General features: G+C 39.9%; 2 protein-coding genes across 2 annotated transcripts in view; one reads left to right on the top strand and one right to left on the bottom strand.

Annotated features, from left to right (window-relative positions):
* The window catches only part of adam22 (ADAM metallopeptidase domain 22), a 63,227-nt gene that overhangs the window by 9,920 nt on the left and 26,216 nt on the right, over positions 1 to 27,091 (bottom strand). Inside the window, exons 5-17 of the mRNA XM_030393056.1 lie at positions 26,418 to 26,500; positions 22,483 to 22,546; positions 10,261 to 10,327; positions 10,042 to 10,118; positions 9,363 to 9,437; positions 8,149 to 8,220; positions 6,382 to 6,548; positions 6,204 to 6,288; positions 5,851 to 5,941; positions 5,609 to 5,660; positions 1,815 to 1,914; positions 1,629 to 1,700; positions 123 to 215 (exon numbers count right to left, since the gene is read on the bottom strand). Of these exons, the coding sequence (XP_030248916.1) occupies positions 123 to 215; positions 1,629 to 1,700; positions 1,815 to 1,914; positions 5,609 to 5,660; positions 5,851 to 5,941; positions 6,204 to 6,288; positions 6,382 to 6,548; positions 8,149 to 8,220; positions 9,363 to 9,437; positions 10,042 to 10,118; positions 10,261 to 10,327; positions 22,483 to 22,546; positions 26,418 to 26,500 (1,098 nt within the window). The remainder of the gene's footprint in view (positions 1 to 122; positions 216 to 1,628; positions 1,701 to 1,814; positions 1,915 to 5,608; positions 5,661 to 5,850; positions 5,942 to 6,203; positions 6,289 to 6,381; positions 6,549 to 8,148; positions 8,221 to 9,362; positions 9,438 to 10,041; positions 10,119 to 10,260; positions 10,328 to 22,482; positions 22,547 to 26,417; positions 26,501 to 27,091) is intronic.
* On the top strand, positions 10,938 to 15,039 carry cldn12 (claudin 12). Its single transcript, XM_030393069.1, has 3 exons — positions 10,938 to 11,126; positions 12,679 to 12,936; positions 13,032 to 15,039. Exons 2-3 carry the CDS (start codon positions 12,718 to 12,720, stop codon positions 13,842 to 13,844), a joined length of 1,032 nt encoding a protein of 343 aa, XP_030248929.1. The 5' UTR covers positions 10,938 to 11,126; positions 12,679 to 12,717; the 3' UTR covers positions 13,845 to 15,039.

Raw genomic sequence — 27,091 nt, 5'->3', positions numbered from 1 at the left:
CTGAGTGAAAATGGCCTTTTGAAGACCAAAACAGTGATATTCTTTAGGGGGCTCCTCCTTCAGCCTGCTGCCATGAGCTGTTAGCATTTGACACCCCAGCAGAGGATGAATCTGTTGTGTACCTGGCAGTTGTTGCAGCAGAGTCCGTTGCTACACTTGGATCCTTGGGTCAGGGTGCATTTGTTACAGCAGGCTCCCCCCTCTTTGGCACACTCCTAAAAGACAAACAAGAAAGTGCTCTCAGTTGTTTTTCTTCTGATTTGATGCAGATTGCTTGTGACTTTTGTGTAACACATTATCCCCTCACACAAGTTTAATCCATTTAAACAGATGTCTGTGATCATGTAATAACTTGTAACATTGTTTATCCAGCGCCTGTAATTCTCCAATGAAATTACTTCATTACTTTAAATTAACTCAAAGTCTGACACAGCAGGCGCCTCTTTTGATGGGTAATTGACTTTGGATGATTATCCAGTTACTTTAGGCTCGTAAATCTCCCTATTAGCACTCATCAGGTCTCATCTGAAACTTTCCACTAGGCTGATCAAACCAGAGCCATTTATTGAATTATTTAGGATTTTCTCACCCAAATTACAGCTGACCAAAAGGTCATTCCACGCCAACCAACCCAGAATTCAGAACTTTAGTTCATGTCATAGACTTTCTCAAAAATGTGTGTGTAAAAACTTCTATTAAATACATGGGACCTTGCTAAATCCTGAGAGAGAAGGAGGAAGAATGGGCAAAACAAATGATAAAAGATGTAAGAAGTAATATAAAATCTTTATGTGCAATACATAATTCATATATGCAATGAATATTAACACATTCATAAAAAAGTTTCAAGGAAATTAAAACAATCATTCTTGGCTAAATCTACATTCAAGATATTAAAAAAGTGAACTTTCCGCACCAAATCTATATTGAATAAGATCTGTGGTACTCCATGTTTCATGCAGGAACATTTACGTTCTAGGTGTGATAGAACTATATTAATACTGCACAGAACCAAAATCTGGTTGCAATACAGTGGAGATCTTAATTTTTGAAAAATGAAAGATTCTTCATTTGCGTAAAAAAAAAACAATTCATTGTTATTAACTGGATTACTATAACTTTTCTGCAAGCACAATTTCAATGAATACATTCATGCCAAGTTTCCTGAAAGTCTCTTGGATGTTCAGGACAAATTAGAAGAAAAAAAATCCGACAAAATATGAGAAAGTGTTGAGGCCGAGAATACAAACCAACAATCACAACTTCAGTAATTCATATCTTCAAAAGGATTTGGGGTTTGGTTTGGATTTTTTATCCCTTACATGAATTTGAGGGCCTCAGTGAGTTTGCATGGATTGACTCCAAAATGAACAAGGATGTAGTCGTCTTTGTCACTTTATTAGCAAGGTGATTAAACGGCTGATCTGTAAATTCTACGGTAGTTTGACTTTTATTTGTTCTTATCTATAACAATGGTGGTCCGTGTTCTTAACTTTTGTTTTCCTCTCATGTATTCTGTGAAGCTTACTTTAAACTGTATATCATGTGAAGCACTTTGCAACCTTGTTTAGGTAAGAGCTATATAAATAAAGTTATTATTATTATCATTATTGATATTTAAAACTTACAGCTGGGCTGCCACAGTCACACTCCTCTCCTGGCTCCACAAAGCCATTTCCACACACTGGGGGGTCCAACAGCTGAGGAGAGAAAACAACCAAATAAACATTCAAACTACTGAGGAAATACGTGTGTGTAGATACAGTATATGAGTGTGTATGTATATAGTATATAGGTATATATGTGTGGCATACCTTCAGAGGCTGGTTGAACAGACAGGCTCCTCCACCGCTGTTCAGGAAGTTGTGGTACTCCTCCACGTTGCAGTCAGAGAACCTCTTGGGCAGGTAGAAACTGTAAATGCCAAATCATACTCAGATTATAGCGTTGGGGGGGGGGGGGACCCTTTTACAACTGGTGGAAAAAATATGTTTTAAACATTTTTACTCACACAACTAGACTTTTTATGCCTCACATCTATAAATAATGCCATAACAGGTTTGTATTACTTTACGGACACGTGATTAATTTAGGTTTTATGACAGGTTCACCATACTTACAGTTCAGAGGAGATCCTTACTATAACATGGAGGTAGACATACAGTAGAGCTAAGATTGCGAGGATCATGTGGAGATACGTGGAGGATGTAAATGAATTCTACAGGAGGATGAATGTGGGGATTTGCCCTGGAAATTAACTCGATTCACTTTTGAGCAGTTATTGCATTATCATGTAACTTTAAACAGTCCCATCAATACTAAACAAGTGTTCAGGAGACACTCAGAGAGCAGAAAATAGCTGGATAGATCAATAAATACTCCATTTGATCTCTTCGATTCACTTACAGTAAAAAATATCAAACACAGTCTGATGTTTGTTTGACTGGAGCCCAATCAGCATCTGACTACTTGAGCATATCTATTATAATCAAATGTCGTGCGTTCATTCTGATGCTCTTCACACGGCACTAAAATGTTATTATCTTCAGCTGCACAATCAGGCTTAATGCTGATTATGCATGTCTGGTCGTGTGGCTCATCAGGACTAAAACAGGAGACAATGCAATAACAGACAGACACAGTGAGAGCAGGGGGCCGTGAGAGGTCCTCATTATTTGATATGAAATGACACTAAATGGAGCCACCTACAGGGATAATGGCCGTACAAGGAGCCGGTAATGATGCTTAGATGATGGATGAAGCACACTACAATATTTCAGGTAGATTGCCTAAAATAATCAGGTTTAAAAAGCATGTGGGATTTTTGAAATTTGCTTAATTTGGTCAAAATCTTGTAGTGTTTCTCCCCCTATTAAACTGTAATAAGGGGTTGAAAAGAAGATGGAACGTGCTTGAATGATTCACTGGTCACAGCAGTACAGTCATTACCATGTGGACAAATTTTATTATCATCTCAGACCATGAGAGGAAAATACACACTTCTGAAGATTAAAACATAAATACCACAGGATTATTTCTCTGTAGTGTGTAGATCTTTTTAATTTTACCTTTACCAGAATCTTTCTTCATTCATTCACTCATTCATTCATTCATCCACTCATTCATTCAGTCAGCCTCTCACCACCTAGTGGTGGTTAGGAGACATTGCAGTGTCTGAGCTTTGTCTGTAGGTCCTTGTTACAGTCTGTTTCAGACTATTTTTATTCATTAAATCATTAAATCTGAAAATACTCAATTGAACACAGGTCAGGTTTTGTCCTGGTATGTTCTCGGCAAAACATATTAAAAAAACATCAGTAACAATTTATAGAAACCATCGTTAATAAATGGTTAGTTTAAAGATTATTAAACTAGCCTATAGTTGTTTAAAACAATCAGATGCTTTATCAAGAAACAATAAAGATTTGAAAACAGGCACAATTAAACAATGGCCATCTAAAAAATATTTGTAGATAAACTACACAGTATTCATTAACCATTCATAAAGTATTATAAACATCAGTTGCACCGTTACAATAAAAAATAGCTTATTCAACAATACCAGCAGTGATTTTTACTCTAAATACATAACCTTACATGCTTTGTTCTTAAGCCAGGGTAAACAAGCTTTGCTTTATTTTTCTTGTAATAAAAATAGAAAATATTATGCCCATATTGTTTATTCCTTATGGTATCGAACACGGAAACAAATATCTACATTTTCAAGTTATTGTACTAATGTTAGACAATCCAGTATCGTGACAACACTGCCACACATACTGCATATGAATAAACGCATATTTATAAAACAAATATATTCAATACACACACACTCACACACTCACAAGCACAGACACACACACACACACACACACACACACACACACACACACACACACACAATAGCTAAACCCTGTGAAAAGTAGTGAATATAGTTAGTGGTCAGGTTAGGCTGATCAGACATGCAGGGAAATAAAAAGAAATCCGTCAATGGACATGACTGAAGTTTGCTCATTGAATACAAGCGTCTGAAATACCATTGACTTGATTTGAGAGAATACACATCTGGGCCATTCACAGGTGACAGACTCACGAGAGTGCAGAGTCACCTGTCCTTGTGACAATAAATCAGTTTTATTAATCTGGACGTGTTAGAGAGGGGGTGTACTGTTGTTACAGGGAAATGACAAATATTGGTCTAAGATGAGAATGACATTGCAGACTGTATCAATCGGTTAGACATGGACAAAAGGAAGAGATGAAAAGTCCTGACTGTCAGAGGGCAGGAAGGAGCGGGAGCTTTTAAATAATTAGACTAATCAAATTGTAACATTTTCCTGGTTGACCAGTCGGGCCAAAAACTGAAGAGTACACATGAAGTACATGTGAAATTGTACAAAAATGATTATGAAAAATATAGCCAGTGTATGATAAAGGGACATCAGACTGTATTTTTTCACATCATTTGAATAAAAAGTAAAGCTGGGGCCACAGCGGCTGTAGTGCTGTTGGATGAAACGGGAAAGGTTGTGGTGACTGACAACCCCTCCGAGGCAGCCGGCTGGTTCGAAAAACAGCACAGGCAACATTTTAGCCAAGCTTCTGCTCACCTGCTGTCCCATTCGGGATAGGAGGGGGAATGCGAGAGGTGTTTAAGAAGAGGGGTATACACTCACATACACACACTGCACACGCAAGACACAGTCACATTGTGTGCTCACAGTGGCACAATGCCAAGCTTGTATAGAGTAAACACTGCAGATGTACACAAACACATTTTGAGACAAACACTGTCATGATTCCTGCATGGAACTGGAAAAACAGAATACACACAGACGGAATCATCACCTATTTTCTAATCTTAGCGAGCAACAGATTATATAACAGATTACTGCTGGAAGAAGCCCAGAGGAGTTATATAAACAAGCCATTATGAAGATGAACATAGGCTGACACCTAGTGGTGACTTATCACACTACAATAACACTCCAGAGGATCTCAGCACATACGCTGACACATAGATGCATCTTGATGGAATTTTAAAGCTCTTAATAATTTCTTTAACAGCACAGTTCTTGCTGACATTGTGTGTGTACATGCTTGTGATGTGCTACAATGTGTAACTTTGTATCTTGATTTTAATGAGTGACCTGCCAAGCAAGACTCTGGTGCAATACATCACATTTTTAATATTGCACACAGTCCCTTCCAAATAACTTGAATTAATAAAAACCTTCTACAAGCAAACACTAATGTTACTTAATTTACATAAATAATAACATGTAATTAACTTTAGAGGGCTTGGAGACACACAATATTATCTAGTTCAAATTATAAATAAAGTTGTCCGCAATTAATCTGATTATTAACTTTTAACTGGGTCAGTTTTCTTTTCTCTTCAGTGACAGTACCCATCCTCATTCGATGGTAACATTAAAAAAGTGCAGCACTGCACCCAACTGATGTTGCTGTGAAAACTTTGATGACATTCATAAAACATTAATCTATTCAAATGAACCATGTTTGTTTGTTTTGAAACTGTTGTCTGCCTCTGTTGTGGCTTTAGGTTCATAACGTGATGAGGAAATACACAGTAAAAGTAACTTACCCAACATCATCCATGATACAGCCCGACCAGCGATCATCACACTTGCACTCGCCTGGAAAAGAAAAACATTTACTTTATTCATACGCACAAAAAGATAGTTTACAATTGAATGTGTGTCAGAAAAAGCAAGAAATAAAGGAGTCATTAGAGGTTGTGAGCTGTGAGTTGTGAATGAGACTCAAAAATCAACTTTTCTCACAAATAGGAACCTTAATTTTAACTCTAAGGTTTTAACTTTGTACCATTGAGGATCCTCTTCTTGTCAGAGAAGATGCCAATATTCTGTCCAAGAGACTGAGCAAGCGTTATGGCCATCTCATCTGTTTTGCCGTACTGTTGAAGAGACAGATAACAGAAAATAAACAACATTTCAGACAAGTTTAGAGAACATAAATAGTGTTACAGAGGACTGTGCAAAGGCATTAAAACTAAATCGTTAAACTACTGGATATAACATTAATATATGCTCAGTGTGCACATGTTGAATATTCCAATATGCTTATGTATTAAGAGCAAACAGGAGTTGCACAGGCTGGTGCTGCTCAGTGTAGGTTTTGTAAAATCTGTGATCATTGATTTATGGTTCAACACTCACCTCATTGACTCCTCCTCCTTTGGTCAGGGAGCAAACTCCTCCCATGTAAGAAGCACCTCCCCAGCTGCTGTGAAAACGATTCCCTCTGATAACAGAATAAAAAGTTTGTGTTTAATGAAAAAAAAGAGGCCGGTGCACTGAGAACAAAAGAAAATCATTGTAAAATAGTCAGACTTACGAGAAGAGGTGCACAGAGTCACATTTCTCCTTGATGAAGTCTTTTCGATACTTCATGAACTCCCTCAGGGTCACCATGGGGTCGTCGTCGATATTGAACTTGTTGTCGGCTGACCACGTTTCCATGGCGACCAGCACAATCCGGGTATTAAGCTGCTCCTTGAAAATCTGGAGAATTAAATGTAAATGTAAATGTAACTATCTCATGAAAGTCGCAAAGTCCTTGTGTGAGTGTCAATAAAAAAAAAAAACATCAAATGACAATCCCCTGACACTGAAACTGACTGACAGGCTTCCTTCTCATTAACATCTCCAGCTGTTCTGTCACAACAGCAGTGGTCAAACAGTGGGTGTGATCGATATGATCCTGCCACCAGTCAGCAGCACATTACAGGCGGCTAGACGGAGGCAACAAGGGCAAGAGTGTGAAGGACAAACACAGAGCAAACTGGATGGCAAATAATAATGTTAGCTTTTATGAGATGGAAATCTCTCAGGTTACCAGACAAACAGCGGAGAAGAGGATGGGAGCAAAGCCTCTTTGTTTTAAGCTAAATGCCAATAGTCTCATAACGAAGCTGGCAGAGCAGAGTGGGAGTGCTCCTGCAACCCCACCCAACCCGCTCCAACTCGGTTTGTGCACATGAAGCCCTAGCCCTAGCCCGGTTTGTGCCTCCATGCATTTGAGTCACAGAGCAAAGCATCTGATTTTCTGAAAAACATTTCTGAGTTTACAAAAAGAGTGAGGATAAACTGTATGTTCAGCTTGGCTTACTGGATTCAGTGGTATTAGGTTGCCTGCCTAAAACTCTTCTTTTTTCTTATTGTGCAGGTAATAGAAAAAATGTTCATTCAGATGGTTTGAAAACTCTTTCATAATTCTGGAAATGCCTTCAAAACAACAGTGAGTGTTGTCAAACAACTTTCTTTGAAAATGAATTTCAGGCATGACTTTTTGGGATATTCGGATGTTAAGCTGTGTGACTCAGAATGTATTCATTATTATTGTACCAACTAAATATATTTGTTTTTCAATTGAAAGGTAATGCACTATCAACTTCAAAATGCATGCTAATTGTTTTGGGAGTGTTATATAGTTATAGTACAAAATGTGTTGTCACTTATCAGCTAAATGAGCTTGGCATCTGTCTGTATCCATGGAGACAGATGTTTCCTGCGTAGTGGGTGGAGACTGGTTTGGGAAGAGGACCACAACTCTCCTTTTTCTCCAAGCAAGGACACATTTTACTGAGTATAATTTATAAAGTTGCTCTTTTTAATGATTGTGGCTCTTTGTTTAAACATCCTGAGTGCAGCAGGGCATAAGCTGGGAAAAAAGGCAACGATGCTCACACATGGAAATCAATGTGAACGTCCCAAATAGAGTCTGCCTCATACGATCCCCTTCAAGGACACGACAAAAAAGCATGACCTTTCTCCAGCTCCAGCGGCCTATCAGCTTACAGTCATGACCCTGTACCAGGTCAGATTTCCGTTGCACAGCACACAGATGTGGCTGCGAATAATGAAACATAGAAATATCGGCCTCAGTACTGTCAGGGGGCCACTGCTGTTTCAGTCCTCTGAAACCTGAAAACTCATGACTGGCTGGTTAGTGGCTGCTCACAGCATATTATGAGGCCCGGAGAGGTTCGAAATGTAGAGAGTAGGCTGGTTAAATGAGAAATCAGTGCTATGTGCACTCAGCTCCAATACCTGGGAGTGCTTGTGGCAAGCTTTCCAAGAAGAGGATCAATACAATTCTTACCATGTCAGCCATATTGACCACTGACTTAGCATAGTTATTCGTGTGCCCAACGGAAAGCCGATGCTTCTTGTACTGAGGAGAGAGACAGAGAGAGGGACACAGAGGGATGGAGAGGAAACAAATAAAAGAGGGATTTATAATCTGGAACAAATTCATTTTAAGCCTTTCAAATCTATAAAGGAGCCCGTTTCAAATATTGCCTTTATTGTGTTTAAAATCATTTCAGTCCCAGTGGACTTTAGTCAGGCACTTGTGTTTTATGCACAATAAAGGTCGTATTTGGAGCGTCTCAAGAGTACAAGAGCTTACAGTTCTTCATTTACAGTGTTGATTCTCAGCTCACCCACCATCCTGTACTGACACAAGCTCGCAGCAATTTAAATGAGAAGTGTTCTTCTATACTTTGTTTTTATTGTCAACAAATCCCATCAAAAGACCCAAAACAAATATAAGTTCTTATTATCAAGTATCGCCTGTGAAGCCAAAGCCAGGTGAAGCTTATTCCTCTGTGTCATTGGAAATTGTTTAGTCTTCATAAAAAGTAAAACTACATATTTGTGACAATTCTTAAAGAACATGCTTGAGGCTTAATGAGATTTGAAAAGTACTTAGATGGACTAACACATTGTTAATTCCTAGATTTGGTCTTTTAATGGGGGTCAGAAGAATACTATATAATGCTAGCCTTATAGTTTATATATAGATATGTGTAATATAAGAGATTGATCTGTTTGAGTTTCTTGTGCCAAATGGCGCCCGGCCCGAACAAGCTTTCAAGACACTAGACAGCGACAACACCCAGGATGTACAGGTCCATAAATTCAAGGAGGAAACCTTTCCAAAAATCAATTTACATAACAGAAAATTATGAGGGATACGCTGGCCTTTGTCTTAGCTGGGCTGAATTTTCTCTTCTCTGTGCCACTGTAAGCTCATATTATCCTATTTTGACCAAACTGGCAGCTCTAACACCGTCTTACTGTTGGTGTTGTTTATTATCAGACTATCACTTCTTGAGGTAGAATGTGGCTAGTGGCTAGCTGGTTAGCATGCTAACTAACAGTAGGTATCCCTGTAACACAATGCAAAAAAATAACTGAAACAATGTCAATACTAGTTTCTTTACATTCAGATGATAATCTTTTTATATTTTAAACTCATACACTGTAAAATAATTGTGCATCCACACTATATCTGCGTAGTAAAAATCTTACCATTAAATGGTCATTGATCACCATCAGCTCAATGTACTTGATCTCATCAGCCACACTTCGTGACGCATGTGGAGCCTAAGAAGAAACAACACACAGTCTTCAAATAAAAACAGATAGACACCAACTTTTTGACATCAAGGACAATTTCAGAACATACAGACACAGCAAACACAAAGATCAACTCATGTCCCTTGCGTCACAGAGAAAAGAAAAGACAAGACGCGACAAATCAATAAGGATGAACTTTGCAAAGCTAAACCAGGTTTGTCTGTTTGCCAATTTCCAAATAAAGATGAGAGCAGCTCTGAGCCCTGAGAGACAGGCAGCTGCAGACATCTGACTGTGTCTGAGAAAAGACAAGCTGGAAACAGCCTCCACTCTCAAGGTAAATATTTCATGACAAAGAAGAGGAATAGAAGAAGGGAGAGGGGTGGAGAGCTTTTGTGTGGGAGGAAAGCAAGGAAACAGGGCTCTCTCTTCAGCTTTGTGAATTAACATAAGAAACACAGGCAGCTGAATAAGTTTGGAGAAAAAGTACTGAGAGCATAATCATCTTTTTATTTTGCACTCACACTAACAGAAATGTGCACACCATAAAGTGAAGTCAACCTCAGTCCATCAGCATCCATCTGCTAATGATGATGATTCCCAAACTAATTTGCCTGAGGAGGAGTCATACCTGTCTTTTTTTTCTCCTGTGAACCACTTTCGACCCTGGAAACGGAGGGCTGGGAAAAGGCGGCTCTGGAAGATCACCTAGAGAATATACACATTCATTGATATCAATAATAATGCACAGTACATCAACTAACCCAACAGTCAAACACTGTTGAGAATGAACAAGAATGCATGATTAAATTAATTCCACTTCTCCTCATGTCTTCGGTCATGATCTTACCATTAAAGAGATCACTAAATCCATCTTGCCCTGCAGATCTATAGATAATGTGAATGTGGACATCTCCCTGAAAGACAAAAAAAGAGCAAATCAATCACAGATTACAGCCGAGTGTCTGAGGTACAGATGGGAGTTGAGCAGCTGCGTTCAAGTTCACCTGAGGTAAAGCATCTGGAAATTATATTACATGTCCATGCAGCTTGTTTGATTCTGTCTAATCCATATTGATGACCTGAAGGCCTTTGTTAATCTTATCGGACTGTCAATTTTGCTAATATTGTACTCACAGACCTACCCAGGGGGGCCTCTGTGTTTTAGTCTGTCAGACTCAGAGCAACAAGAGAGCAACGAGTACCCAAGAGAATTATCAGACAAATAATTGGACAGAACCACATATGGTTTCTGTTATAACAAATGTTAATGTCAGTAGCAGACCAATTTATATGATTTGCAGATTACACCATAGAGACTATTTCCATATTATCAATCTATTTCTGGGCAATATCTTTTTTTTATTTATTCACTTGAACAATTTTTGATGATTATTCTACTCATAATATGCAATCTAATCTTATCATCTCTATGGTTTTAATGCTGTGTGTGTGTGTGTGTGTGTGTGTGTGTCTGACGAATCATTTCGGGAAAAACACTTATTTTGATGAACAAAGATATCGACGACGCATGCGCGAACCACCTGTGAGACAACGCTGAGGGAGGAAATACCTCACACACCCTGTTTTCGCCTCACTCTACTGTACTTCATCGAGAAGGCGCTGGTGTGTTTAAGGTCCGACTGTGTCAAGAAAGACCAGGCTGAAATGCCTCCCCCATCGATCTAAACTTGATTTAACTGCTGATTATATAAGGTACCGTAGTCTGTGTTTAATGTATGTATCGTGTTTGAGCTTCGCATTGAGGAATTCGGGGCGCAACAGGTTGTTGTCATGCTAACTTTTTTAGCTATCAGTTAGCTAGCTTTGTGGCTAATATAAGTGGTTAGTCAGCTCACACGAACCTCACAGTTCTTGTTTGTATCTTCATATGTTGACGATAGCTAGCAGCGAAAGAAATGTGTCGATTCAGCTAACAAGATATGCAGCTATAATTAACAAACCAACGGGCTAAAAGAGCGATGTAAGCTAGCTAATTAACCTGGCAGGCTAACGTCATCTGGAAAGCTGTTGGATATGACAGCTTCCTAAATACCTGTTATTACTCGGTTATTATGTAAAACTGCTAAATATAATAAGTGCATATTGCCATCTCAGTCAGCGTATTGTCTGCCAGTATTACTATGTTGATGCAGTCATCATTAACCTCTGCTGATGTCTTCGGTCACTTATTATCATGATGACTGTATGTACATTTGTAAATCGGGATGAAAAAACAATATAAATTAAACGGAAACTGGTAAGCCTTATCTGTGTTTGTCACTGGACAAATGACAGACCTGGGGGGCCCTTATTGCATAAGCCTGTTCACCTTTAAATTAGAACTAGGATATATTTCAAATGTTATAATTTTTTTATTATTATTATTATTGTTATTTATATTTGTGAGGCTTCACTTTAGCTAGTATGGGATACAATGGATACAATTAGACCAATTTTGGGGCTGAAATCTAGCCCAGAAATGTTTTCTGTCGAATTGCTGATAAAATAAAATAATTAAAAATTGTGCTACTTTGGCTCTGATGCAGCATCCTCTCATTAAGCCAGCTTAATGAAAGGATGCTCTACACACAAGCATTAAATCTTAAATCAACTTCAGATCTGTCTGATGACCAGTGAAGAGCTATAACAGGGCTGTTCTGAGCTTGTCTCTTTGAATTTGTTCAAAGCTGAGGGACTACATTTTGTTTCACATGTTACTTTGTTGGCTCACGTCTAAATACAACAAATTGCAAATAGCTAAATGTGATGAGAAAATAGTTTATAGGAACTTCCCAAAGTAAACTTCACTTACAACCACAATCAGCCTCTGCTGCACGCTGTCACGTTAAGATCCCCCAAGCATACTACTGTAATTCAATTGCTCATTGTTTAGCTGTACAGACTATGTAATGCACTGCAGTATAGACACTCATGCCGTGCAAGCTCAGCCCTGGAGTCATTCTCACTTTGTTTGCTAATGAAATGAGAGCATTGTTTCTCGGGGACAGCAGATATTGGGTCAACTACGCTGTGGTGAATATAAATACAGGGGGGTTGCCCATAGCTAGGTCAGTCTGTGGCACAGTTAGCGTACTTCAATAGCAATGGGGCCATTTGGAGGAACTTGTATAACCATGCCTGTTTTCTTATAATCAGGAGTTACGTGAACAGAAATTATATTTAAAATACGGCCCCATTGCTTTCCACTGCACTTCCACCAGTCACTTCTTTCTGTCTGACTTCCTCTCTCCATCTGTTAAAACAGGAGCTCTCCTTGTGGCCTTAGTTCCTGTCAGCACCCACCATGTCGTGCCGGGACATCCACGCTACAAACGCTTTTGCCTTCATCATTGCAATTGTGTCTGTGGGAGGGATTGCTGTGGCAGCGTTAATCCCACAGTGGCGTGTAACGAGACTCGTCACCTTCAATCGCAATGCCAAGAATATCAGCGTGTATGATGGGCTGTGGGCTAAATGTGTGAAGCAGGATGGCTATTCAGGATGTTACTACTATGATTCAGAGGTATCACTTTGAGATATATGCTCTCTCTTCCTTTTGATTTTTTATTCAATATCCTAAACTGTTCTCACAGAAATCCTGTCTTCTTGTGTTTTTAGTGGTACTCTAAGGTGGACCAGCTGGATCTGCGGCTCCTGCAGTTCTGCCTGCCTATAGGCCTGCTGCTCGGCTCTCTGGCCTTGCTGCTGTGCATGGCAGGGATGTGTAAGACCTGCTGCTGCTCAGACAAGCCTGAGCCGGACATTAAGACCCTCAAATTCCTGGTAAACAGCGCAGGCTGTCATCTGGTGGCAGCAATGTTTTTGTTCCTCGGCGGAGCCATCGCCATCATGCCCTCTGTGTGGTTCCTCTTTCGCACCAAGGAACTGAACACCAGATACGACAACATCTTCTCTGACGGCTTTGCTGTGTATGTTTCTATCGGCTGCTCTGGAGGACTGATGCTCGCTTCCCTGCTGATGTTAATGTGGTACTGTATGTGTAAAAAGCTGCCTTCACCCTTCTGGTTGCCTCTGCCCTCCATGCCTACCTCTCTATCTGCCCAGCCTCTCACCGCCAACGGATATCCTCCTTCCCCAGTTTATGGTCCTCAGCCCTTCCCACCACAGACCTATCCCCCCACAGTGATCGACACCCAGCCGTATTTGCCTGTCCAGGGCTATGCACAAAGTGTGGTCGCCCCTGCACCACCACAGGTATACATGTCTCAGATGTCTGCTCCAGACGGGTACGGTTCAGAGGTGGGAGGGACCCAGGCCTACAGCTATGCCCCCTCACAAAGTTACGCTCCCTCACAGAGCTACGCTCCCTCTCAGGGCTACACATCTACCTATGCAGGCCACCGCTACTCCAGCCGCTCACGAATGTCTGCCATAGAGATCGACATTCCTGTGCTGACACAGGGACAGTAGGAGAAGAGAAGCTGATATCCTCAGCATAATGAAGGCACCACAACACTAATAGAGTATTATAGATGAAAGTTAATAATATGAGAGCTATTTACAGCCCATAGAGTGATAGGTTCGAGAATTCAGTCAGTCAGTCCAGGTCTGTAAATTGCAGATTATAGAAGCCGAGAGCCTGGAAATACTATATGAAGGATGAGATTTTCTCCTAAACAAAGATCACTAAAGCATTGATGCAAAAACACTGTATTCAGTTGTTGAAAGGGAAGATAATACAGCCAAACTACTGAAGGACACCTCAACAGACTAGCTTTTTTCACTTTTTTACCAGCAGAGTAGGACCATCAAACAGTAGCTCCTAACTTTCTTAAGTGGCCAACGGACCAACCTGACAGAGACGAGAATAGTTACCAGCATTTGGGATGTGGTTCAATGTAAATATCCACTTTAACTTTGGATTAAAGAAGCCTTTTCTGACAGCTAGTCAGCTAAATCAGTTTATTTCTGTTTCATTTGTTTACATTGGACACATTACATTTATCCTTAAGTCACTTTTGCTTGTGTAAAGCGTAAAGTACGCAGGCCTTCTGTTATCACTACTGAACTTAACACTGGTTGTCACCAACTTAAAAATGCTGTTGTTCTGAATGAATCACTAACCTGTATGTGTAACACAAGTTATTATTGTATTGTTTTAATGTCGCAGTGCCCCATGAAGAGCAGCTGTTAATGTTTTTAATGCACTAATTCTGTGAATACTGTGCCAGTTTACATTGCCTTTGTTCACTGACTTTATTAGCCTTGAGTATTTTCTAACATATTACTTAATCCTTTATTGCAACATGTGCTTTTAATAAGTGTTTTTGTCAAAAAAAAGTTGGAACTAAGAAATTTGCTAATGTTAAAAACACTAAAAGAAAATTCAGGAATGAGAATGCAGATAATTCAACTTTTGCCAACTTCGTTAGAAAGGTAATTTTGTAAGGTTGTTCAGTGGTAATACTTGTGATTAAGCCAAATGTAAATGACAGCTTAAATCTTTTTTATGTTTTGCATAATGAGCACTGATCAATATGTTTTCACATATCTAATGTGTAAATCATTATTATCGTTATTCTACAATGTTGAGGTCAATGAGATGTTTTTTTTTTCCTACACTGGCATTATTTTTTATTTTTATTAAAACATACATCACAATGCATCTGTTTGCCTTTCGATGTCTTGGTGTAACAATAGAAACAATTTACTAAAAGCTTGAAATTACTTAATAATGTGTAACTGCAGCAAAAATATAAAACAACATCACATCTGTCAAACAGAAATACAAACAGAGTTTGTAACAGTTTAATTGATAAATTGTTGGATAAAATCGGTGACCTGTGAGGTCATAAAGATGTTACAGCTCCCTTTCTATTCCCTCATGATGGCTTGTTTCAGTGAGGGATATAAAAGTTGTTCATACGTCATTGACAGTCTGTACCAGTGATACTGAGGCCACACCTAGCTTGTCCTGGTTTGTTTTATATTTGCATCAGGGACTGTGCCTTTAGGTGACTTCCGACTAAAAGTTACACTCATAAAGGTTGTTTTGTGTTTTTACTAGTGTTCATCTGCTGCTCCCTGCAGCTTACTGTTATACAGAACAATTCCAAAGAACAGTTTTCATAATACTGCACAACTGCATCAGTTGGTAGCTTCATTCACACTTTATATATAAATCACATTCTTGTGTAGGTTTATGATAGGAGTTTTATTTGTGCAGGTGTCAGCTTTGACCCGCGAGCGAAGCAGTCAGGCTGTAGACCTGTTCAATCTGTACGTGATAAATGGACCTAAAGGTGTTTGCAGTAAATATGTTCCCTAACAGCGGCTAGTAGTTACTGCAATAGGTTAGGGAGTTAGGGAGCCTGCTTGTTTGGTACAGGCCCTGGAAAAAAAATCACATCATCATTACCCATTTATATTTTTCAGTGAAAATGAAATGCAGTCAGCTAATTTTTAGGTTCATTATAGTCCTCTATAGGATAAATAATTAATCCAAAATGTTACCAACAAAGTACTAGAAAATGTTCAAATTGGCTCTCACAATTCAAGGTAATTTTACTGTACTCCTTTTATGAGGATTACTTTACAGAATAAAATTAATGTTTAGGATAATCTACCTGGTATAAAAACTGCTGTCTTGGGTCGGCATGTACATTAAAAATAATCAATAACAAAGAGAGTCTAAGATGGTCTTCAAACAGTTTGTTTTGTCCGACTGACACTCTAAAACCCAAATATTTTAAGACAAATTAGCCTTAAAAATTATATTAGAGGAGCTAGAAACATATAGTGGAGTTTGTATATTACCTAAATGATTAATCGGTTGTCAAAATTGCTACGATTGCTCGACTGATCATTAACACACTGTGTTCTAATATGTGACCAAAACAAAACTCTTCTGCTTTGCACTTAAAAACATTTCTGAGAATATAAAACTTTTGTCCCGTACCGTGATCTGCTCTGTGCGTCGATATTGAAGTTATCACCTCGTAGGCTCTGGAGAGATCCCAGACCCAATTAAGAACAGTGAGCACTCTATTAAAATGAGTCTTTTAGCGCTCCAGTGTTTTGTCTTATCTTTGATGTAGTCCTCGTGGACCTAGCATCTGAATTAACAGCCACCAGCCTTAATAGCAGCAGTCATAATTGGAGCCAACTCCGTCTTTGATGTGACACTTTCATGTTGACTGGGAGTTTATCAGCTGATGATTAATAAGACTTTAATGGAAGTGTCTGACATGTGTCTGTTTTTGTATTGTGTGTAGCACATGCACCATCCATCATTATCGGAGCGGCTCCTTTGCTCCTGAATTAACTGTTGAAGTAAAGCTTTTTCTTGACCAGCGTCTTCTTTGTTCCCCGGATCATCGCCACCAGCATATAGACTCGGCAGGGAGTGTGTATGGATGGAGATCTGGGGGTCTAAACACAGATGGCTTTCATATGTTGTGCTACAAAGAGATGGGGGGCGGAGCCTGGGTTGCCAAGGGTGATGGTACCTCAGACACAGACTGCTGGCTTATGAATATAAAGCAGGGAGGGGTAACACGCGTCTCACCCTCTCACTCTCTCTCTCTCTCTCTCTCTCTCTATGCATGTGTGAATGAACTGGTCCAGGTTTAGCAATATGAGGTTGGCTTCAGGCCACAGGGAGACCCGCGTCTTCTTAATCCCATCACTGAGCTGCACTCCCAGTTCATTCTGGTTTAAGAAATCCTCCTCTTGGCACCTTATGCAAACACCCCCACCCTGCAACCTGCCACCACCCCCATCATCACACCCTCTCCATCACTCCCTCAACTCCCCACCCCCTCTTCCTCAGTTACCCTCTCAACCTCCTCTCCTCAGCCTATAACTGCAGGTCGCCACATGGAATGTGACAACCGCAGCCGTTACAACACAAACCAGTTAGGATCGAACGGGAATATTTAACACAGATGCTATGAGTCTCCGATAAATATTCAGTTTGAAATCATTTTGAAACAGCGGAAAAACTGCAAATCCTCACATTTGGGAAGCTGGCATCAGAGGAAAGTCATTTTTAGCCACATGAATGGCAAAATAGGTCTGAACCACCACTTTGGTCCGGATTGAAATATCTCAACAACTGTCTGAAGGAGACGGACATTTATGGTCCTCAGAGGATGACTGGTGACCCCTTAATATTTAACCTAGTGCAGGTGTCCTCAACTACGTTTGTATGTTTTGTTTTTCTTTTTTCTTTTTTTCTTAGATAAGCCCATAATGGGTTTCTGTCTCGCCTGCACATGTATTTTCTTTTATTGACTATCTAGCTTTACTTGTTTTATTTTAAAAAAAGGGCCAATACACTATAACTAAAATGCTGAAATCCTGCTCAGAATTCTTATCAAGTAGGGACACATTGTCTTGCTGCTTGATAAATGATTTAAGCAATTAATCAAAGATTGTGATTATGGTTCTGTCAATCCACTAATCGATGAAGTGATCACTTCATCACATATAAAATATGTAACAATGAGAAAAAAATGCAAAGCAGGAAAAAAAACTGCTCTGTCTTTGTTCTTTGGCCTTCATAGCTGCTGCAGAGCCGAACTCATGGTCACTGCACCATCAAAAAAACACAACATGTTGTCTCGTTCCTCCCTGAAAGCGAACAGAAAGAGCTGTCAGGACGGAGCCGCAGAGGCCCTGAGGTGCAGGTGAGGTTGGAAAGGTGTCCAAAACAACAAGAGGGCCTTACATATGGTGTTTTCTGCATATGCAAGCCAGCATCTCGCATCCTCACTCCGAGTCGTCTGCACGCACACGCTCACACAGACACTTACTGAAGAAGTGCAAGATTTATCAGCCACGTAACACCCGAGTACATCACGTTCTTAGCTTGTGAACTTTAATTTTGGCACTCTGTGTCGCTCACAACTGTAGTCTGCTTGTTCACACGCCTTTTTACATAACGCGATGAGACATTTTGAGACCAGTTCAGCCACAGAAGGTGACAAGAGCAGCTTGTTCAGGACACACTTAGCTAATGTCCTGCATAACTTTTTCTGCCTTGGCGGAGGAAGGGCAGATGGGCTTTACCATATGGTCGACAGGAGTCCTGCCGACTCTCGATCTCAGCACACACCCTGTCCCCCCGTGTCTTTTTCCATCACTTTGAACTAGATCATAACAGCTACAAATATTGGCTCAACAGAGGACACGAAGACTCTACATTAAATACCGTTCTAACCGATGAGTGTTATGTATGCAGCTGTTTCAGGCTGTAACAAGAACACGACTCAGCATACAACCTTTAAAATCAAGTCAAACACACATTATTCTCTGTATGTGTTTGTTAAGAATACATGAAGACCAATCAGGTTTTTACAGCAGCTGGCAGCTGAGTGTCGGCGTGACGACCTGCAGACCAAGACGACTCTCAAATAGACACACAGACTGAGAGTGAAATGGAGAAAGAGATACACCGGGAGGAGCCCAGAGATGCAGAGGGGACGAGACAGTCAGTGAGGACCACCGCCCACGGGAAGCACACATCCACAGCTCAGTGCTGACAGACTGACAGCCACCGGCGGCTCGGGGGCAGCGCCGTACAAGGCATTGTTATGCAGACAGGATTCCCCCACCTGACAAGCCAAAAGCAACACTGCCAAAGAGGCTACGTGCCAAATATTAGGCAAAAATAAGATATTTAAGCCCAGTTACGATCTGCAAAGTACACAATATCTTTGTCATACAGAGTCACTTGTGTGATATATATTAGTTCTATTCAGTGTAATATTTTAGTATTTTATTATTATCATTATGGTAAATGTATATAATTCATAGGGTACACGTACTGTACTGTACTTTATTCATTAAGTGTATATGTTTCTACACGTTGGTGTGTATTTATCACATTTTATTATAAGCTGACTCAGAGAGACACACAAATATTCCTGCACTGACCTGTATCTGTTTAAGTGGAAATAAAAATCTAATCTAAAAAATATAGTATTCACAATGTAAGGGGACAGCCAATGTGTCCAATGTGTAGTGACAAATAAGAATTAAGTTCCTTTAGCCGCTGAGTTAAATTCCTGCATTCAAGATGTTACTTAACGTAGAAACAGACACCAAGTGATGGCTTTGTTGGCGCTGCTGTCACAGAGACAGCTGGATCGTTTCAGTTTTCCAGTTTTCAGAGTCACAGATAACAAAACGGGACAACACATGAGTTTATTTATTCATTTTGGCTATAATTAAGACGTGAAAGCAGACAGAAATGGTGTCAGGCTGCCAGTCGGACTGGATCCCCAGTCAGCCTTCATTTTCCCAGAAGATTTCGTGTCTGGTGGCAGACAACACTGCACAGTAAAGGCGAGGTTTATAGTAAACACAGGCGGTGACCTTATTCTATAGTCATCATATTATGTAATAACATTTATTTCATAATGATACATAAAGTCAAAATACTTGACATTTGCCAGTTCATGTTAAGGTAACATCATTATCAGCAAAATGTGTCAAAGTAAAAGTACTCATTAGGCAACATAATGTGAATACATATATAGTCTTATATACTTTAAGACTATTATCATTGAGCATCAATAGGTATTTTGGCATTAGCTGATCAAGGTGGAGCAAACCCTAACCCTAAGTTGCATTTTGGGTAATGTAGGCACCATGTTTTGAGAAGGGAGAACAATGTTCGGAATAAAACAGGCAATATCTAGAGGTTTTGTCAGTTCATCAGATTTATCACCAGTGTTTGGGCTCTTCCTTCCACTCGAATAAAAACTAAACTAGAAGAGAGCCTCTTCGAATTTTTATGTGCATTTTACGTCACTGTGTCTGTGTGAATGATCTAAAAAAGGGCTACCGAGTCAGATACTGTATCTCTGAAGACGTGCGCTGCAGCAATATTCAGAGTTAAGATCTCTCTCTCTCTGTCTCTGTCTCCGTGTCTCTCATTGCTTGAATAATTCAGTCCCTCCAGAAAACATGGAGAGGAATGATGGAGGCAGAGGGGAGACGAGGAAGATGCCAGAAAAGGAGGGAGTAAAGAAGATGTTGAAGGGAGGAGAGAGCTTTGACAACAGTGCAATAAACCTAGAGGGCTTGAAGCATCGTTGTTTCTCATTTTTGCTCTTTTATCAATAATTCAGAATGCTCTTTTGCTTTCATTAACTTTGGATTTCCTCTCCTCTTTCATAATTGTATGGCAACTTACATTTTAAACCAATTAGTCTCTCTCGTTTCAAAGTTTCCCTGCAAAAGATACAATAACAAGCTATCTTATTACTTTTCAATACAAAACAATTTTCCGTTTTTTTGCTATTTTGTTGCTCCATCTCCGTCTGTGTATCCGCCTCCTCCTAACCACTTAATCCTCAGCCCACACTCCTCTTTTCAGTCCGATCTTAATGTCCATCCTCCTTATTTCCTCTTCTTCAACACCATTGGTACTAAAGCTGTCATACCGGGAAGAATCTCAAGTCGCTCTGTGTGCCAGGTGCACATACACACTTTCACACAAGAACACACACACACACACACACACACACACACACACACACACACACACACACACATATGGACACAAACACAGACACAAATCCCTGACCTCTCTTATCACGTCTCCTTTTCGTCCCTCACTGATTAACACCAGACACACACTTCTTGTGGACGTTTTAATTAGAGCAGAAAGGACACACACACACACACACACAGTTTTAGCTGCTTGTTCTTTCACTCTCATGCTCAAGGCGTCTTTAGACAATCTCAGATCTGTCCTTTTGTTCTGACTATAATGCCTGTAATTGTTATTATCTAATTGGCTGTAGGCTTTTCTGCTGTCTGCAGGCTTTGTAATCCTGCAAATCTCCCTGTCCTGAGACCCATGAGCCGTACTCAGGGTGGCAGCGACTGGTATGTGATCCGTAACTGATTCGGTTTTTGTCTCAACCACCTCTCAGGACAATAACTGACCCCTGTGTGAATCCTGAACACCAGAAAACTCATTCTCACTCATTATCTGCTGCACACCCTGTTCTGTAGGGCAATGATTTCCTGCCAGAGGGGGCGTATGTCTGCAGCTGCCAGGAGGTGCATCTATAGATTGTAAGTAAAGTAGTGCTCAGGATTTTATAAAAAAAAAATTGGTTTGGAAGACAAACAAACACGCAAAATTGGCAACAACTCACAATTATTTTCATTCTTGATTAATCTGTCAATTATTTTCCTAATTAATCGGTTAGTTGCTCGATCCTAACAATGTTGAAACATGTAAATCTCTTTCCCAAAGCCCGAGCTGACTTCCTCATATGTCTTGTTTTGTGTATATCATTATAATATATACTGCTGCTGACGTGTATCAGGAGCAGCGTCTTCTGTGGACTTTCACTCTTCTAACTTTCAAGAATTTTTACATGCACAAGAACAAACAGTATATCAAAAACTGACGGAAAGGATAAAACGCTAAAAGATATTAGGTCTCCTTTAGGTTTAATAACCAATGTTTCAAGGAAAAGCATCAAATCCTGGCAAATGTTTGGCCTTTTTGTTTGATTCGTGATAAAAACATCTCTTCAACCCTTCTTTTATAGAATGACATTCATGAACTCTTAAATAGGTTGCTGGGTTTTATCTTTTTACTCTTACTCATTTTATTTTATCCCACAATGTTTTATTATCCTTTTGTTGTATTCTTAGCGTGTGTTGCTTTTCATTAGTGTTGTTTTAGCTGTTGTTCGTTTTGCTTTCTTTTCCTTTTGGTGAAGGATTTTGTGACCTTGTTGTGCTACATTAATAAAGTTTATTATCACGTTCCGATCACGATATTCAAACTAGTTGCCAGTGAAGCTCCTGTCCACCAACTGTAATTGACTCACAGTATAATAGTGTAAATAACATCCAGTTTAACATCAAGAACACATATGGAAGATGTCGGGCAGTGGGCAGCTGTGTGGGAAAAAGGTTGGGAACCACCGATATAACTGATCAGGGTTCAATTCAACATGACATGAGAGGCAGCCAGGCGAAGAGAAATAATTAAATCAATTAGTTAATAAACCCCTCTGTGAGAAGCTCACACCAGCGCCTGTACATACATTTTCATGTAGATTAGAGTACTTACATCTCTGCTGCCCTGTCCTCCAGGTTCAATCATGTAGGTGTGATTGCCATCAAAAAACATCCCACTGAAAAACGAGACAGAGGAGGGGAGAGGGGGGAGAGAGAAGAGCACAGATCAGAACCAGTTTCTGTTGTTTTATTCATTACTAAAAGGAATAATGCATCTGAATTCAACTCCTCCTCAGCGATCAGTGTGATAGATAAGCCATTTCTGTGCTTGCCCACAGGGGGGTTATGGTATTATTGGAGCATTTGTCAGAATAATAACTGTAATGCACTCCTACAAGGTGCAGTTTTGGACAGACTCCTCCACTGGCCTGACTGCTGTATTTGGCATATGTGCGGCTTAGGAGGGGTGGAGGATAATGTGAAACAAAAGGTCATCCAATCGTGCGAGAGATTTCCCCCCCCCCCCACACAGCAAAAACTTAAAGGTCACCTACTGCAAGGTTTATCTGTGGAACAATGACTAAGAGTTGACCATAACCTGCAGTGACTAAAGCATCTCTGAAAAGAGTGTGCTTGAGCAGAAAATCCTGATAATCCTCTAACATTTATTGAAAGACGTAAAGACATCACATGCACTTAGAAATACATTCAGCACATGAAGGTACCAGAGAAAGAGGCAATGTCACGCACGTCATTTCGACCAAGTAATCATTTTAAAAAGTCAGAGATCAATTTCTCATTTAGCGGCCAGATGAAGGTCTCCTTGTCTTTGCCCGCCTGACTGTGCGCATGTGCACAAAAAAAAAAAACGGACATGATCCGTTAATTAAGTCTATCCGAAGCTTTTAGGAGATTGGTCGGGTCAAACTCACAATCTGTATTTCACCTCCAACTGTCTCTTTATTGCCTTCAACACACAGAATTCACCTTCAACACACTCGTCATCCTCGTCCAACATTGCACTTACAGCAGATTACACACACGGAAAAAAAGAGAGAAAACACATGTGAGCCGTTTTGTTCTGCACGTGTGTCTACTTTTAATTTTCTCTGCATTGCATGGACACACAAATCAAACAACACTCAATTCTTATGTGTTGAAAATGTGTATGTTGTAATAAACATGTATGTAACCCTGTGATCCTACCCTCTACTGAAGTTACATAGTGCAGAAACAAGTGATAGATGAGACAGAGACACCATTCACCCTGTTGCAAGAAACTGAACCATCAAAATGATTTCAAAGCTATTATTTTAAAGGGGCAAAAATTACATAGGTTGCTGTAAAGAAGGTATAATCAATATCTTCGACAATATATCAATGAATAGATATGAATCTACAGAGAGTTATCATCTGATACAATCAGTGGTTTCTCAGTTACTTATGGTTGTATGAATACTCAACAAAGGTGATGACCTCAAGTGGCCAAATAAACGATTACTGCATTTTTAATATTTTCTTTTATCCGAATTATCTTATTCACTTAAGATGTGAAGGGCTTTAAAGCAACACCATCAAGTCCATTATGGTTCAATTAAAAAGCTTAAAATCTGAAGTTATGTCCTTTTAAGAAATGAGGTGGTGAAATGCCCAGGTTGAAAATTTCTTAATTAGTATGAGGATTGGCTGAAACAGGAAACCTGAGTCAACGCCTCGCTGTTTACAGCTCATGTGATGGTAAATGGCGACATGATGGATTAAGCTGAGGGCATTATCCCTCTGTATACAGTTAAAACCCTATTGCATTGCGGGGTAAAGTTTCTTTGTGTGTGTGTGTGTGTGTGTGTGTGTGTGTGTGTGTGTGTGTGTGTGTGTGTGTGTGTATAAAGAGGAGGGAGCAGGATGTATATTATGGTAAATATCTGACTCAGCATAAGGGAAATACTCTCCCTCTAATGTCTAACCCCTCGACACCACTATGCACTCCCTAAACTCCCTTCCTCTTTCACCCACACGCACGCATGCACTCACACACACACACATGCAGGGGCATATGATTGGTGTGTCTCTGTCTCCTATATAATGTCAACATGCGTATGTCTTTCCAGTAAGACAATCATAATTTAAAGCCCAGAAAACCTGAGGCCTCAATCAAGTAAATACAAACACATAGTCACATTTGAACTGAGTGGCAGTAACACATTACCCTTTAGCCAAATAACAGGAAGTCTGCAGGAAACACTTTGAATCTACTCAGTCACATTATATCCTACTCTGTCTTATAAATGTGACTGGTCTGCATGTGTGCAACACATTTACCTCATTCGGGTTCGATTAATTCATGCCCTACTTTATATTATTTTGTAAGCGCTGCTATTTAATTTGCTCTGCTGACAAACATGTTGCCACAATCATATGAAATATGCAAACGTTATTAAAAGCCGGAGCTCAGTTCAGCTTATTCAGCAAGTATCAATCTGGTTGCCTTAATTAGCTGAATTTACTTCCTGCACTGATTATTTGGTTTGTTTAGCCCAACGTTATATTGAGGGAAGATATATATTGGATTGAATCGAGCCTTAATAAGGTGTAATGGATCGAGAAGGAATAACAACGCTCTCAGGAACAACTATAAAAAAAAAAAATTAATAATAATTGGATGTTCTCGTATATGCTGTCAAGAATGTGCAGGTGTGAATGATTGTATACACTCGCTACGGTTTCAGCAACAGTCTTCATGATGTTTTTGTTGATGTAGAGATGTCTGCCTTTTCTCAAACATACTAGAACAAGATGGCACTCTTGTGGTGTTCAGAGCACCAAAATAAACATTTGAAAAGCTCAACAGCAATGTCTCTTTCCAGACATCATGACTCGGTAAGTCGATATAATCCACAGACCCTGGTGCAAGAATCTTTAGGAACTATTTTCTTTTAACCAAACTACACCCAGCAGACACCACCACACAGAGGGAAGTGCATCACGGACAAGAAGCTTCACCGAACTTAAGTTTTCAAATAAATGTAGTAAAGAAAAGTATCTAAAAATTGTACTTAAGTCCGGCACTTGAGAAAATGTACTAGTTGAGTTACACTCCATCACTGGATAATTAGCACAGCAAGTAAGAGGAAAAGTATGAATTTTTGGTGAAACTGTCTCTTTTACTTGCAAGCAAAACTAAAGCTATTAGCTGTATCTCTCTGTTTCCGTAGAGAAATCCCTGTTACCCAGTATAAATATGTCCAGTCATTACAACTTAACATTAATTAAATGCAGTCCTCAGAGGTCCAAACACTAACAAGCATGATGAGTCACATCATGAATATACGGATTCCTGTTAATGAATGAGCCATGGATCAGGCTGACAAGGAGCTTCTTCTAGTAGTTTTTTCTTACTTGTTTACAGATTTTAGTGCTATAAATTCTGCTTTCTTTACTTTTTTGCAATTACTTACCAAAGACCCCTAATTAATTAATGTTTAAAAAAAAAAAAATGGCAAGCACAAAATATACAGTGCCGTCTGTTAAGAGTCTGGGGTAAAGCACTGTGGGTTTTTCGTCTCAGGAAATGTGTGTAAGCACCTGTGAAAAACTGTAATACATGCGCATGTGTTACACCTAATTATTCACAGGTGCTGTTTTATGCAAGCACGATACATATTTGCCCTGCAGGAAGGCTGCTCGCACGCTTCACACCTAAAGCATACACACAAATACCCTAACAAGCATCTACAGTGTACATGCATTCCTCCCAGCAGGCCTAATGTCCGACCCATCTCTCTGACAGAGCACTGCGTTGGAGCACAAACTCTAAAAATACCGACGCGAGGGAAAAAAAAAACAAAGAGAAGGCGTCTGAGCAGCTCCTGTCCGAATGAATGATAACCAGCGTGACGAAAGATGCAGAGAGACAGAGAAGGGCTGGCTAAAAACTAATTACACTGACTTAATGGATGAACGGGAGCGAAGCCCAGGACTTGGACAAACACGAGCAGCAATGTTGGCTGCGGAGAAAAAGTCACATAAACACATAATATTTGTACTTACTGTAATCCATGGCAGGTGGAGAGAGCCACAAAAGAGTGAGGAATGTCTCTGACCGTCCCCTGGTAGTAGCAGTGCTCCCCTCCCTGTGAGCAAAACACAAACACCCACAGATTGACATCACACACACAGTTTCCTCCTAAAATGTCTCATACACACTCAAGAGAAATATTCCACTCACTGCTTTTATTACCATATTCCATCAGGAAATGAGTTCAGAGCGATCAATCACACAGAATTCGTTTGCGAACACACACAGAGTGCAAGTGTGTGGTGTACGTGTGTGTGTGTGTGGTGTACGTGTGTGTGTGTGTGTGTGGTACTTTGCCCTCTGAGCTTAATTCAGTCACATCCAACCATCTGTGTTTTAACTTCTCCTTCCTCCATTACAACTTCTGCCCACACGATAGGAAGCCACAGCATCAGCCACTCGTAAAAAAAAGTTTTCCATCTCTGTCACCACTCACCATCAACTCTTCACCCTCTATCTTCATCTGTCTATATATACTGTATGTGTGTGTGTGTGCGTGTGTGTGTGTGCTTCTTCCCTTCTCTGCGAGCGTAAACACACATTTATTTTCTATAGACGTGTATGATGTCTAAGTGTCTAAGTGCTCTGCAGGCCATCTCTTCCTGGTCCATTTCTTGTTGCCTAACAGCCATTAGGCAGGAAGCCG

This window comes from Sparus aurata, chromosome 17 (assembly GCF_900880675.1).
Source record: "Sparus aurata chromosome 17, fSpaAur1.1, whole genome shotgun sequence".
In the NCBI taxonomy this organism is placed as follows: domain Eukaryota; kingdom Metazoa; phylum Chordata; class Actinopteri; order Spariformes; family Sparidae; genus Sparus; species Sparus aurata.
The sequence above is the reverse complement of the archived record's forward strand: the minus strand, read 5'-3'. Positions and strand labels throughout refer to the sequence as shown.